Raw genomic sequence first — 13,061 nt, forward strand, 5'->3', positions numbered from 1 at the left:
GTAAGAGAACTAAATGCATAGAAAGCCAGACTGTGTTTTTTTTAAGTGATGACAGGTTGCAGTGTCACAGTTACGTACTGCTACAAAAGCCCTTGCAACCTCAGGAGGAAAAAAAAAACAAAACAAAGCACAGTGCAGAATAATCAGTCTCCTTGCAATGGTTATCATTCTTCAATCCAATCATGAAGGATTGCGCAGTGCAAGACACTTGAACTCAGGACATGGAAAGAAAGGCTTTTCAGTTTACCAGCTGAAAAGGACTAAGTTTACTATGAGCAAAAAGATACTCCTTCACAGCCAGGACTGCAAAAATGTACCATAAGACAAAAGCAATCAGTACTTTTTTTTGGTGATAAAATGGATCTTAAGCTTGATCAGAATTCCTTTCCTCTTTGTATTGGTGCTTTCCCATATTTGAAGTTCCCACATCGGTTTAGCTCCTACTATGACTGTCGTTTCATCTGAATTTAGGTTCCCAAGAGCAACATCAGTCATCCTAGAAATGTAGTCACTCGGGATCTTGCATAGTCTTTGATGGTAAAATTGAATGCCTTGAAGTCTTCTGCAGCTACAACAACCCAAATAACAGTAGAAAGATGAGAGAGTTTCCAGAAGGAGGAGAGACATTGTTTTTCTTGTTCTTTTGATGTAGTGATTGATCACATCTCTTTATTTGAGTTGTAACAGAGTATCCATTGAGATTTATCATCTAGTACCGCAGGGCAAATTAACAAATACTTCTTGGAATATTTGAACAGTGGGAAGAGAAACATATCTGGCTTTGTACAGATATTGTTGACTGGATGCTTAGTCCTACAAGCCTTGCTTAGCAAGCCATCAGCTATGTGTGTAACACCACTAAATTAGGTAAAGCAACTTACCTATGTAAGATACGCATCTTCATTACTATGTGCAAAGGCTAAAATCAGATGAGTTTTATGGGGTGTTTACTATTTATACTTACAGGTAGGAGTTTAACAGAAGTACTAGAAATAAAAGTGTAGATTTTACTAGCTGCTGCTTCTTTACTTGTCATTGCTCAGAAATAAACAGCATTTGTTCCACATTGGTCTTGGATTCCCCTCTTTGGGCTCTAAGCTGACCAAATGTGTGATCCAACTCCAGAAATCAAATTAAGTGTGTTAGCGTGACACACAGCCCAGTTTTCTCCTGTGTGTTGACGTTCCCTGAAACAATTAATGGAGTTGCTTTGCCCTGATGGTATGAGTCAGTATGCATATAAATACCTACTCAAAGTGGAACATGCCAGGTGCTGTGACTTATTCTTGTGTGGCTGTACCAACAGATAACTCACAGTTCTCCTAGCACTGACATGTAGGTACCAGTCTGCTGAAGTCATTAGATTTCTTTTAGTAAGCTGTGTGCAATGGACCCCTGGAAAGAAATTCCAAGGTGCAGTAAACGTGGATGTCATGTGTGCCATCTGTACTGCAGGACTGGTAAGTTTTGGGCTGAGGAGGAGATATGGAAAGCTGTTAAACCCTGAATCTTACAGAGTAAGCTCCTCAGCCTTCCAGTAACCTCACAGCTACACTAGGACTTAACCCCTAGGCCACCTAGGATCTAGCCCCATCCTCGTGGATGGAGAGAATCGTCTAGATAGTTCTCACTAGAAACAAAACTGTGGTGTCAGCTTTGTGGCACAAGAGCTGCCGACCTTTTGCAACATAACCTGAGGCAAATGGAAAATACTGCAGCTTTGCTTGGCCAACAATGAGAGAAATCTAATTTTATGGTTCCTCAGTCATTTAGACACTTGTGAAACTTCCAGTTCTAAGTCTGTACCAGTTAATGAGCGAGAGGAATGTGAAGGGAGTCGGTCAACTTAGCAATATGAGGATCTCTTATTTCTAAACTGAGAAGTTAAGATATTTTTTAATAAATCACTTAACACCAAGAGGCAGCTGCACATCACAGACCTGTGGATGGGATTGGGTTTTGCTGATAGTACTAGACAAACTGCAGTGTATATTGCCCTGCCTACCTGCAACTTGACTAAGTAACGGCTGGATGTTTATAGGGCCGAAGAGAAGAATGGGAGGAATCTTGCTACCCACAGTCCCCTAATTTTTGTGGAGTAAAAAGTAAATTGTTTTTGAAAACGTATGTATACCTTTCTGAAGTGGAAAAACTCAACATCTAGTGTTAGCAGTGTTGTAGTCTTTTTTTTCATAATTTGTAAAACAGCTTCTTCCAAAAGTAACTACACTGTCTGGTTGACTAGCTGCTCTTATTAGTTACTGTATGACTTCTTGCTCTCTCTCTAAGTTAATAGCCAATACAGGTTGCTCTAGAATATCTTTTGCAAAATAATTCAGATTGTGCTCATTTTTTTCATGTGTTTCAATTTTTTTTTTTTTTCCTGTGGATCACATTGAGTAACATCCTCAAGATTTAGCCACTTGTAAAGATGTCCTAAAGCATGTTTTTGAACGTTTATATCACTGCTGCCTAAGGTGCTCAGTTACCTGACATTACCAGTTGGGAGCCCTAGTCACACAGGTTTAACACCGTTACGTCAAGCCATTGCAATTCCAGCTGGTAAAAGCCAAGCAGTATTATTGAAAACAAAGAAAGGCTGAACTGATCAATGCGAGAACAATTTAAATAGTAATGTTAACTTATATTTATGGCCAGGGGATCTGAAGATCACGGGTATTCTTTCTTCCCTTCAGCTCTGAAAAATGCTTTTAATAGTATCTTAAATTTAAAATTGCAGCCTTAGCTGGACTCATTGCAGGCTAAGAAGAAAGGAAATTAGAAAGAGAGATGGATATAAAAACTGTCATTTTTTAAGGAAAGAGTGACTCAGATTTGATCCTTTAATGTAATTTTAAATTTTAGGATCTGAAATAATACAAATTGCATAAAGTGAAAAATATTTTCTTTTATTATATTAATAAACTCCAGGAAAAGATGATGAAACGTACAGCTGCTGTCTTATCAGAATCTCATTAGCACTTAGTGCCATGTTTTGACAACCTTTGCTTTGGTAAACAGCAATGTTTTCATGATAGGTTGATGGTGGTAAGAATAATAATGACACTTGAACACAGTTAGATGGGAGTAACTGAATTTCCCTGAGACTTCTGAAACCCCTGGAAAACTGGGGATTTATAGTTTTATGTGCTTCATCCTTGGATATCTTACATAATGACCATCAATAAAGTGTCATTCCTTAATCTACATGCTGTATGCTGTCTTGTGAAATGTACAAACACCAGTACTTAATGATGTGGACTCATAAATTCATTTTACAAAATTCAGTATCTAAAAGTCATACTGAAATTTAGTTCACAGCATGCAGTACGTTACAGAATGCTCATTGGTATTTATATGTGCACTGTATATGTTTAGGTAAATGTATTGGCAAGTAAATCTACGGTTTCAGTGAAACATTTTCAGTGATGAAATTCATGATGCATACAAATAAGAAGCTACGTTTATTTTACTTTTTCTATACTGATATGCAGTTTGCTTTTTTTGTGTGTCCTCCTTTCAGCAATACGCCCCTCTGCTTGCTGTCTTCAGCACTCAAGGCCAGTCAGAGCTGATTCTTCTCCAGAAGGTGCAGGAGTACTGTTATGACAACATCCACTTCATGAAAGCCTTTCAGAAGATAGTGGTACTCTTTTATAAAGGTAAAAGTCTTTAGGCACTGTCATATACTGTACACGGACATTGGACCTGGCATTGACTTGACTGTGTTGAACGAAGTTATTAAGTATGTTATGGGCATGTGTTAGAGGCAGGGCTGGACTGTAGCCCCTTTGTAGGGAGACCTTAATTTTAAACGCTCAAACCATTCTCCTGTGGTGTAGTTGCTGTGTGCCAACTGCTCACCTATGATGTAATAGGAAATTGATGTTCTCTAGGTAACTGCATATGCAAAAATATGTTTGAATTGAACTCTGAAACACTTTACACTTTGTTAGTTCAAAGGAGTGTGTGGCAACAGGAGAAGTCAAACCAAGCCCGTCTTTCTCTGTTTATCCTACAGTCAAGCTTGAGCAGGATCTAAGCAGTATCTACAGTCTGAGGGGATTTTTGTCCTAGTATATTACCAGGTCTGAGAAGAAATCTTTGTACATTTCTGACAGCTTTAAAAAACAAATTAGAGTTTAGTTTTTTAAAAATTTGAAAGTGCAAACTATCTTGGCAGGAAGATTTTTCAAGTTTTTTTGGGGGTGTTTGTGGTGATTTTTACCCTGCTGGGCAGCTGAACTCCACCATAGCTGCTTTCTCAGCCTCAGGGGAACTGCTGCTGCATGCCTGGAGCACCTCATGCCCTCCTGCTGCACTGACCTTGGGGCTGCAGGGCTGCTTCTCGCTCCTCTCTCCCAGCTGCTGTGGCACAGCAGTTCTTTCCCAACTTTTATGGCCCAGTGTGACATCACGTGGCATGGAATGTCCCTTTAGGTCAGCTGCCCTGGTGATGTCCCCTCCCCACCTCTTGCCCACCCCCAGCCTGCTGGCTCTGGGGGCAGGGGGGAGTTGGAGGAGGTCATGGTGCTGTGCCAGCACTGCTCAGCAATAGACAAAACTCTGGTGAGAGATCAATGCTGTTCTAGCTACAGATGCAGAGCGCAACACCAATATGGGCCACTGCAGGGAAAGTTAACTCCATCCCAGCAAGACCCAGTACAGTGTTATTCCCTCTCTGCAAGAATGGAGCTCTTCTTTATTTCTTCTCCTTTTTTCTTCCCCTGACAGTTCATTGCAGATGCCACAGTTTGACAGATTTATTTTTTTATTGTGAAGCAGACTTCTTAGCAAGTTTATTCAGATCAGGTTGTCATAGAGACTAATGGTCTTGCAGTGTGTGCAATGGGTGAGTGCCAAACAGTTTGTTCTGACATTCCTGCTATAAATAGCTGAAGGAGAAAAATCAGCAGGAGCAGAAGCCCAGCACCGACCTTTGTTCACCCTGTGGTGTCCAGGTGCACATTCAAGTCAAACAAGTTCAAATTGATAAAATATTTTCATGGCTTCAAAAGGTGAAACAAGTGAATCAGACAGATTTATCTCCGTCCTTCTGTCAATATACTGTGGCCTCAATGATTAAATGAAAAAGCAGTACACCCAGTGGTCCCTCTGCCTTCAAATTCTATAATTTGTAAAGATCATGAATAACTGAAGAAAAACCTGACAGTGCAACCTGCAACAAGCACTATATTGAGTTTTCTTTGGAAAAGGAAAAATCACTTTGCACGTGGCAAATGAGCCAATATTTTAAGACCTGTACAGTTGGACAATAAGCAATGGTTAAAATAAATAGTTTTGTATAGGATTCCTTTCAAGTTTTTTTTTTTTTTTTGTAAGTTCAGTACTGCATTAGCCTGCAAGAGTAACCCCGACATTCCAAAGAACCTAAAAACAAAATACTAATGGGTACATTAAACTTAAGGTGCTGCAAAAATCCAGTTCCCACCTACTCTGCTCACCCCACAAGCCCTTGTTCTGACTCTGGAGATGTGCGTGGGCAGGCTAGTTAGGAAGGATGGGAAGACCTTAGCCTCAGCACTACATGTGTCACAACATCCCATGATGTCTAGAAGAACGTTAGGAGCCATGGCCCATCCATGAAAGCACACTGCAGCAGGTATGGAGTGTTCAGAATGTGCAATATTCAGAGTGCACGTGCCCATATCTGTCTTGAGTGTCTTGGGCAGGCATGCCAGAGTTCCTCCTGCTCTATCATATGATGCAGTCATGAGGCAGCACAGCTGCCAGCCCTTCCTGCCCCCATTTAGGCTGAAGCTACATTTGCCCATTTGACAAACATACTGTTGCCTACCAGCAATTGCAAGCCTGATGTTACAGCCAGTAGTAGTAGGACCCCTTTGAGCCTGGACATGGTAAGGAAGTTGTTAGCTCCATCCATTTAAGGCAGCTTTGGAGTCAGACTGTGCCCATTAGGTGAGGGTGTGCTTCTGCATTAACCAGGAAAGATTCCCACGTGATCCTTATTATCACACTTTAGCTGCTCATGACTTTGGTTTGTCTAGAGGAAGATACCAGCCTGAAATGGGGACTGGGTGCTGCCTGCCCCGGCTTCATTTCAGTGCTGGTGGACCTCACCCTTTCCTCCCCAGCTCATACCTCTCCGCTAGAAACAAGCCATCCAGTCCTTTTAGAGACATGCTTTATCACAGGTTCTTTGCTGATGACAATGTATCTTATGCTTCCTATTAGTCAAGGAGAACAGCCCCCAAAAGCTATTAATGGCTGTGTTGGCAGTGAGGGAACAGCAGATGCTTGTATTCCCATTTCTGTTGTGCTTCATCTGTAACTTATATAGGATTTGGAGAGGTTTCAAGGTACCTAGAGACAAATATAGGCATCTGGATATCTGTGGACAGGCAGTCAGAAATGCAGCTATTTACCAGCAGGCATGTGGACTGCTTATTGCTTGTTACTCATCATGAGGGATTGTTTCCTGGGCATGAAGATGATTATTGGAGATGTGATTGTCACCCCATGCTTTGACAAGTTTAGTTTAACATCTTGGGTTTAAATCCTTCCCATTTTTCCATTACCAAATAGCCCTTGGATTACTTTCCCAGGAATTACCTGGAAATGTCTGAATATATTAATTGGAGTGGTTAGGTTCATTACTATCTAGAAGGCCTGAAAACCTGTGGTGTTTTTAATTGTTCTGAAATCTGTCGCATCTCTAAACAATGTGCAATGTAATATTTTTACCAGTTTGTAGGTATAATCTACAAAAGCAGTTCTGCAGTTGGTTAAAGCTTGTTGACATTATTATATCTTTGTGCTCCTGGTAGAGTATTGAGGAAAATAACCTGTCCTGTTCTGTACTAATTCCTGGCAGTGACATTGGCTTTAAGTGGTAACCAGAGAAGCAGTGCTACTGTAATTAGTGTTTTAGCCAAGCTTAAAGAGCACAGCCACAGGATCAGAAATCTGTCCAGAAAAATTGCAAATCACTTATACAAAATAGTCCAGGCTTGCAGACTCTCCTTTCTTTTAGTTTGTGTCCAACTTGGAAATTTCAAGTGTGAACTCGTGACACTATTGAAATTAATAACCATTCATGAGGATCAAAATTTCATCCTCCGAACAACAAACCCCCTTAGCAGGCACAAAGTGTCTGTGTACCTCTGCATTAAAAGGTGAGTCAGTATTTACAAAATAACGAGGAGGGAGAAAATCTCTTGTGCATGTGGAATAGTACTCCAGTCTACTGTAGCCCAATTAGACCTCAGAGATGCTCCCCTGCAGTATGGAGGTGTCGTAACCAGAAGATGCAGACTCTCTTCTCAAACAGTAGGAATCTTGCACTTACAACTGAATCTTCAAGTTCTGCTTGACATTCAGGTTTTGGTGGGTTTCTGTTCTTGATAGAATCCAATTATCTTTAAATGATCTTCAGTATCCAAGTACTGTCTTTTGGTACTGGATGCAAAATCTTCCCAGGAAAAAAATAAATCATGAAGACCGTAATTGTACTGTGGGTGACATTCCCCGTATTGAAAGAGCTCTTGCCTTAAGGCTGTCCTCCCAGATGAGTTGTCTGCAGTAGAGCTGAGCTGAAATTTGCAGATTGATTGACTGTGCTGGCAACTGCCAGCGTATGCTCCTCTTTACCACCGATGGCTATGCAGTCTGAGTTAAAAGCAGAAGCGCATTCACGCTGGGTGATTTAGTATGAAGCTGAGACCTAAACTTCAAGTAACATTCCAGTTAACCCTGCAGTAAAGAAATTGGGCTCTTCAAAGACTCTGCTTTGCAACCTCTCTCTTTCAAGACAGATGTCCCTGGAGGCTCTCGCAGTGGGTGGCTTGAGTGGAGGGTGGCTGCAGCTGCAGGAAAGACGTCTCTTGGGCTGACATCACCTGGGACTGCAGTGAAAATGATGTGCACATGCCCACAAACCACAGAGTTCAGCTTCAGCGGTTAAAATATACCTATAATCAAGTTTAATGAGAAATAACTCATAGATGATACAGCTATATGAGTTTATATAAATGAGTCATTCCCTTCTTCCTTCTGTCCCCTCCAGTGTTCTGTTGCTTCAAAGCAACCTAGGGGTATGATTAACTACACCCTGTCCTGCTTGATTGCTAAATTGAGCATCTCTGTGCTGACAGCACAGCTCTCATGAGCACTGGAGGCATGAATGTAGTTCAGATAATATTGCTCAGAAATGAAAGGAGAGTTGCAGTTGTCCTTTTTGCAGTTGAAAGCATTTTTTCTTCTCTGTTGGTGTAGGAGGCTTATTGCTATGGAGTTACATACAGGCAAATTCCTCATCCACCCAACTCGAGAATGTTTTAATCTTCAGGGCACGTTGTGAGATTGCATACTGCTATTACCAGATTTAGGGTTGGGGGTGGAGAGAGGTAAGTTTCCCTTTCCTCTTTGGCAACAAACCCACCAAGTTTATAGGCTGCAAATCAAGAAAATGATTTACATACAAGGATGAAATTCCAGCTTCATGAGAGCCCATGTGAAATATATTTTAAGCTTGGTAAGTGAAAATCCTGAATTATTAAATGCTGTAATGCTTTTGAGGTGCTGCTACAGACTACTGACAAGTATTTAATGCAAAGTGAAACCTCTTTTTTAGCTCCAGTACTGCTTTTACTTTTGAGGAAAAATTCATTGTGGGGTGTCAGGATTTCTGAAAGATAACAGCTTTGTGTTGCTTGTAGAGTTCTCTCAGCACAACTTACATGTACTGAAAAACGATGTACAGCCAGAGCAGTCTTGCTCTCCTTGTGTTTTCAGCTTACTGTCAATTGCAGCAAACTGCAGAAGAGGTTTAAATTTGAAAGTGTCTGAGTGACAAGGTAACTTACAGTCATGCACTCACTGAATTCCAAATTTTCAGGGAGATGTTTTGCATTCAGTTACTATAGGATGTCTTGGGGTAGTTTTGATTAAGTTCAGACGTATCCCAGGTTTCTTCCATCTGTTTATTATTCAACAGCATATGTGAAGTGTGCCTACTCTGTCTGGTTTGATCAGATGTATTTGATCGGATGTCACTTAATTCAGTTTGCCACCTTCTCTTCACTGCCATATCTGCTGTGACCTTTAGGCTGCAGCAGAAGGTGATGGTCAGGGTTCACACTTCAGCAAGTGAATGCCAAATCAGTGGGACGACACCAAGGAGTTCAAGGCAGCAGAAAAGCACTCAACATAAATGTGTTGATTTTGCAGAACAAGGGAGGGTAGTGTGTTCAAAGGCAAGAAGAATGGAAATTTTAATGAGATGCAGAAAGCTGTCTTTAGTCTTTTTATAGAACAAATACAGTTTGATTTTTGTTCTTTCCTCCTGCATTATGTAACTGCCAAAATGCCATTGTGGATCCCAGATTTTGCCTCCGCAGCCATCAATTACGGAGATATTTGGCTTGGCTGGATCACAGAAGCTTTGTTCCTGGGGCTAGGGGTCTGTTGCTAGACCTAAATTTGCATCTGTTGGAAACAATAAGTGTCCTTGTTGCTTATTAGGATTTCTTTATTCTGAATTTCACTCAGTCTCACGCTCCCTCAGACAGTTATTTTGTTCTTGATACTTGACAGAAGAATGTCAGCTGTGCTGTCCATCTGAGCAGTTCCCTTAAAATGGGTGGTCTGAATGAATGGTAGTCTTAAAACTGATTACCTAAAAGCAATATAAAACTTCTAGGGAAAAATGTCCAAAAATCCCTATTAGCTGTCTTTTAACTGTGCAGTCAGGAGATATCTTTTGCTTCAGGTTTTTAGAGCCATGCACAGTTCTGTGATCCAACAGCAAGAAAAAGCACGGTATTTCTTCTTGTGGTAACCTCTAAGATGTGTAGATGGATTTTTAATCAACTATCTTACATGGTGTATTTAAAGCAGATGAATAGAGAACTTCCCTTTGTGAAAGCACAATATTCGGTACTTTATTTTACATCTAACACATTTAATTGCATCTGGGATCCCTAATATGCATCAGATACTCTGTCCTTATAGCCTATTATAGTTAACGCAAAACTTGTTCCATTGTGACCATATTAACTTATTTTATGCTGCCTTTAAAAAACAAAACCAGGTACTATCTTTCTTCCCCCTGTCTTTTAACCTTAAAAAGTACAATGACTACATACAAACACTGATCTGTATTTCAGCTGATGTTCTGAGTGAAGAAGCTATCCTCAAATGGTATAAAGAAGCACATGTTGCTAAAGGCAAAAGTGTTTTTCTTGACCAGATGAAGAAATTTGTGGAGTGGCTGCAAAACGCTGAAGAAGGTATGGATTCATTTAAAGCAATGTGTCAGTCTCTTTGTGAATCCAAATGTGTTTCTTCTCACATTTTAGTTGTACAAGGCACATGAAGTCTACAGCCTTGGAATAAAAGACAGTGGGTTTGACTGTTCCAGATTGTTTACAGTCATGCTCAAGCCTAACAGCACTTGCTGCTTCTTAATTTAAGGTGTCCTTATTAACTCTTTAAGTCATCAGGTACCACTTGTCAGTAGATAAATTCTTAAAGCTTCTGCAGGTAGGATAAAATCTTTGGGAACATCTTCACAGCCAAATGGCAGTGCAAGTGTAGCATGCGCTGACATCACTGTGCTACCTTGCCGTAGCTAGCACTGATGACAGCACGATGACCTTGGTGTTAGCATATACAAGCTGATGGTTTTTTATATTGATACCTCTTTTTCTATTATCTATACTGACCACATGAACATAACTTAAGCCTGCCTGTGCCACTGTGGTTGAAATTCATTCTATATGAATGCTTAGGCTAAAATATGTGGCTTGCATTTACTGTGTTAAAACAGTTACTGGGAAGGGGAACTGGTTTCTTTGGTCCATAAATGTGTTATTCTTTGTACTGAACAAATAGGTTACCATTTTTACCAAGTTCACATCCTTCAAAAAGGAAGTCCATGTCAGTTAGGATGATCAATCCATGTGTAATAGCTAGGGATATAATTCTTAGTGTTCATTTGCATCCCTGCAATGTTGATTCTTTTAGACTTTTAGTGGGAACTTAGTAATGCTAAGGAACAGGTAAGTCTTTGTAGCAATTCACATATATATATAGAAAAACAAAAATGATAGCTCCTTTCACACTGTATACTAGCAATCTTGGTTAAAAACACTTTTATACCCTTTAATCTTCTGCTTGTATGCCATTCTGTTTTTCTTTTTCACCCTTTTCTGCATGTCCCTTCTCCCAGATTTCCTTAGTTACGAAGTCCAGTACCACTGAAGGCAAAGTATTGCTGTTAGTATATGCAGATTGTGTTAGATCAGATTTCTCAGAGCAAACTTGCTATATTTGTGTCAACAAGCCCTTTCCTGTCAGGTGAACACCAAGACAGAAATGCAATGTGATGCAAAATAGCTTTAGGTGACAAAAACAGTGTGCATGTTCCTAAATTACTAATTAATGTTATACTATACAAATCATTTAAAAAATATATCTTTTGTACTGATTCCATACCTGCTGTAGAGTAGTAGTCTGTATGATGATCATGACTGATATTTGCAGAGCAAATAGTTAAAAGGGTGCTTCCTGGATAATAGCAGTACAGCCTACGCAGAGATTAGAAGAGCAAACAAAGGATGCTGATTCTTAATTAAACTCAGCTTGGATATGCGTTGGTTGGCTCTGCAGATGAGGACCAGAATCATTCATGGTAAGCTAGAGTCATAGAACATCCCGAGTTGAAAGGGATGCACAAGGACCATCAAATCCAACTCGTAGTAACAGGTAACTAGTGACAGATCCCTAAACTAAGAACTACCCTGTGGAGCGTAACAGTGTAGATCTTTGTCTTCTGAAGCTGTGCATTGCTTTCTGGTTTACTCTCTTTAATCTGTCAACCCTTCCTAGGAGGTACTAGGTGTGATGAAAATTTTAACTGGAGTGTTGGAAGGATATTCTGTTATTTTTAAGGAACCACATCCGTGTCCTTGTGCAAACTACATGAAATATTTTACTTTCTTCTCTTCTAGAGTCGGAGTCTGAAGGGGAAGAAAACTAAGATGGTTTAACAAAGCACAGTCTCAATCTAGGTTAATGCCAAATGCGCTTGGGAATGCCGTACTGTTCAAGCAAAGAGGCTTTACTTCAGTGTCATACAGAAAACTATAGGCTAGGCTTTCCTTTTGTTTAGAAGAATAAAGGTTTTTAATGGAGCCCTGAGGCATTAGATGCTTTACTTGGGACTCTACCTCTGGTTCATTGTACACTAACTTAGGCAAAGACATTCAGCAAGGAGCCATATAGAAAAAGTGAGATGAGATACTTATGGACTCCTTTTTATTAACGGTCTTTTTCAGGTACTATGGTATATGAACACTCCAATTTCTGTTTATAGAACTGTTTGGTCTGTGTTTGTAGCTCAATATTGGCTTGTGTATGTGATTTGACACCACCACATTTTTTTGAATAAATAGCTTTTATATCTTACTCTTGTGGTGTTAGTGTGTTTTACAGATTTGGTTTGCCCCTAAGTTCTCACGATTCTTCGAGTAAAAATTACACAAGAATGGCAAGAGACTGTTTTCACACTTATTATTCACAAAATGAACATCAATACTTAATAGGGTTCAATGGACAGATTAGTGAGATTCCATAGCAAAAACTAATGGATTCAATTACTTACAAAAATGTACGGAAACAAATCCACAGTCTCAGTTTCGCATGTACAAAAGTTTTGCAAATAATAAGTAGATTAATGTCTTTTTCCATTCAGACTACACTCTATGGGGACGGTTAAGTTTTGCAAGAAAAAAAAGCATTCATTTTAGAAGCATTAACTTCAAACCATGCATGATGTCTGAAGTCTGAAACATTTTTATGCCAGGGTGATGTTACAGATCACAAGATATTTGACTGAAGTACACAAATAAATATATAAACTTCTCAAGACCCATCTGGCTTTCTATAATATTCCCTCATGCCTTAATGTGATGTAATTTACAACGCCAGTGCCTGGAACCTGGCTAAGATGTTGCATAAATAAAGCCAGTGTGCAGCTTTATACACTCATTTAAGCCTCAAAACCCAAGCCCAGAATG

At 39.9% G+C, this 13,061-nt stretch overlaps 1 protein-coding gene across 2 annotated transcripts in view; it reads left to right on the top strand.

Annotated features, from left to right (window-relative positions):
- The window catches only part of BZW2 (basic leucine zipper and W2 domains 2), a 56,135-nt gene extending 43,685 nt beyond the window's left edge, over positions 1-12,450 (top strand). For both annotated transcript variants that reach the window (XM_084282682.1, XM_084282683.1), the window contains exons 10-12: positions 3,524-3,662; positions 10,149-10,271; positions 11,994-12,450. In XM_084282682.1, coding sequence (XP_084138808.1) covers positions 3,524-3,662; positions 10,149-10,271; positions 11,994-12,022 — 291 coding nt within the window. In that variant the 3' untranslated portion in view covers positions 12,023-12,450. The remainder of the gene's footprint in view (positions 1-3,523; positions 3,663-10,148; positions 10,272-11,993) is intronic.
- The last annotated feature ends 611 nt before the right edge of the window (positions 12,451-13,061 follow it).

This window comes from Netta rufina, assembly GCF_964035555.1.
Source record: "Netta rufina genome assembly, chromosome: 2".
Lineage (NCBI taxonomy): Eukaryota > Metazoa > Chordata > Aves > Anseriformes > Anatidae > Netta > Netta rufina.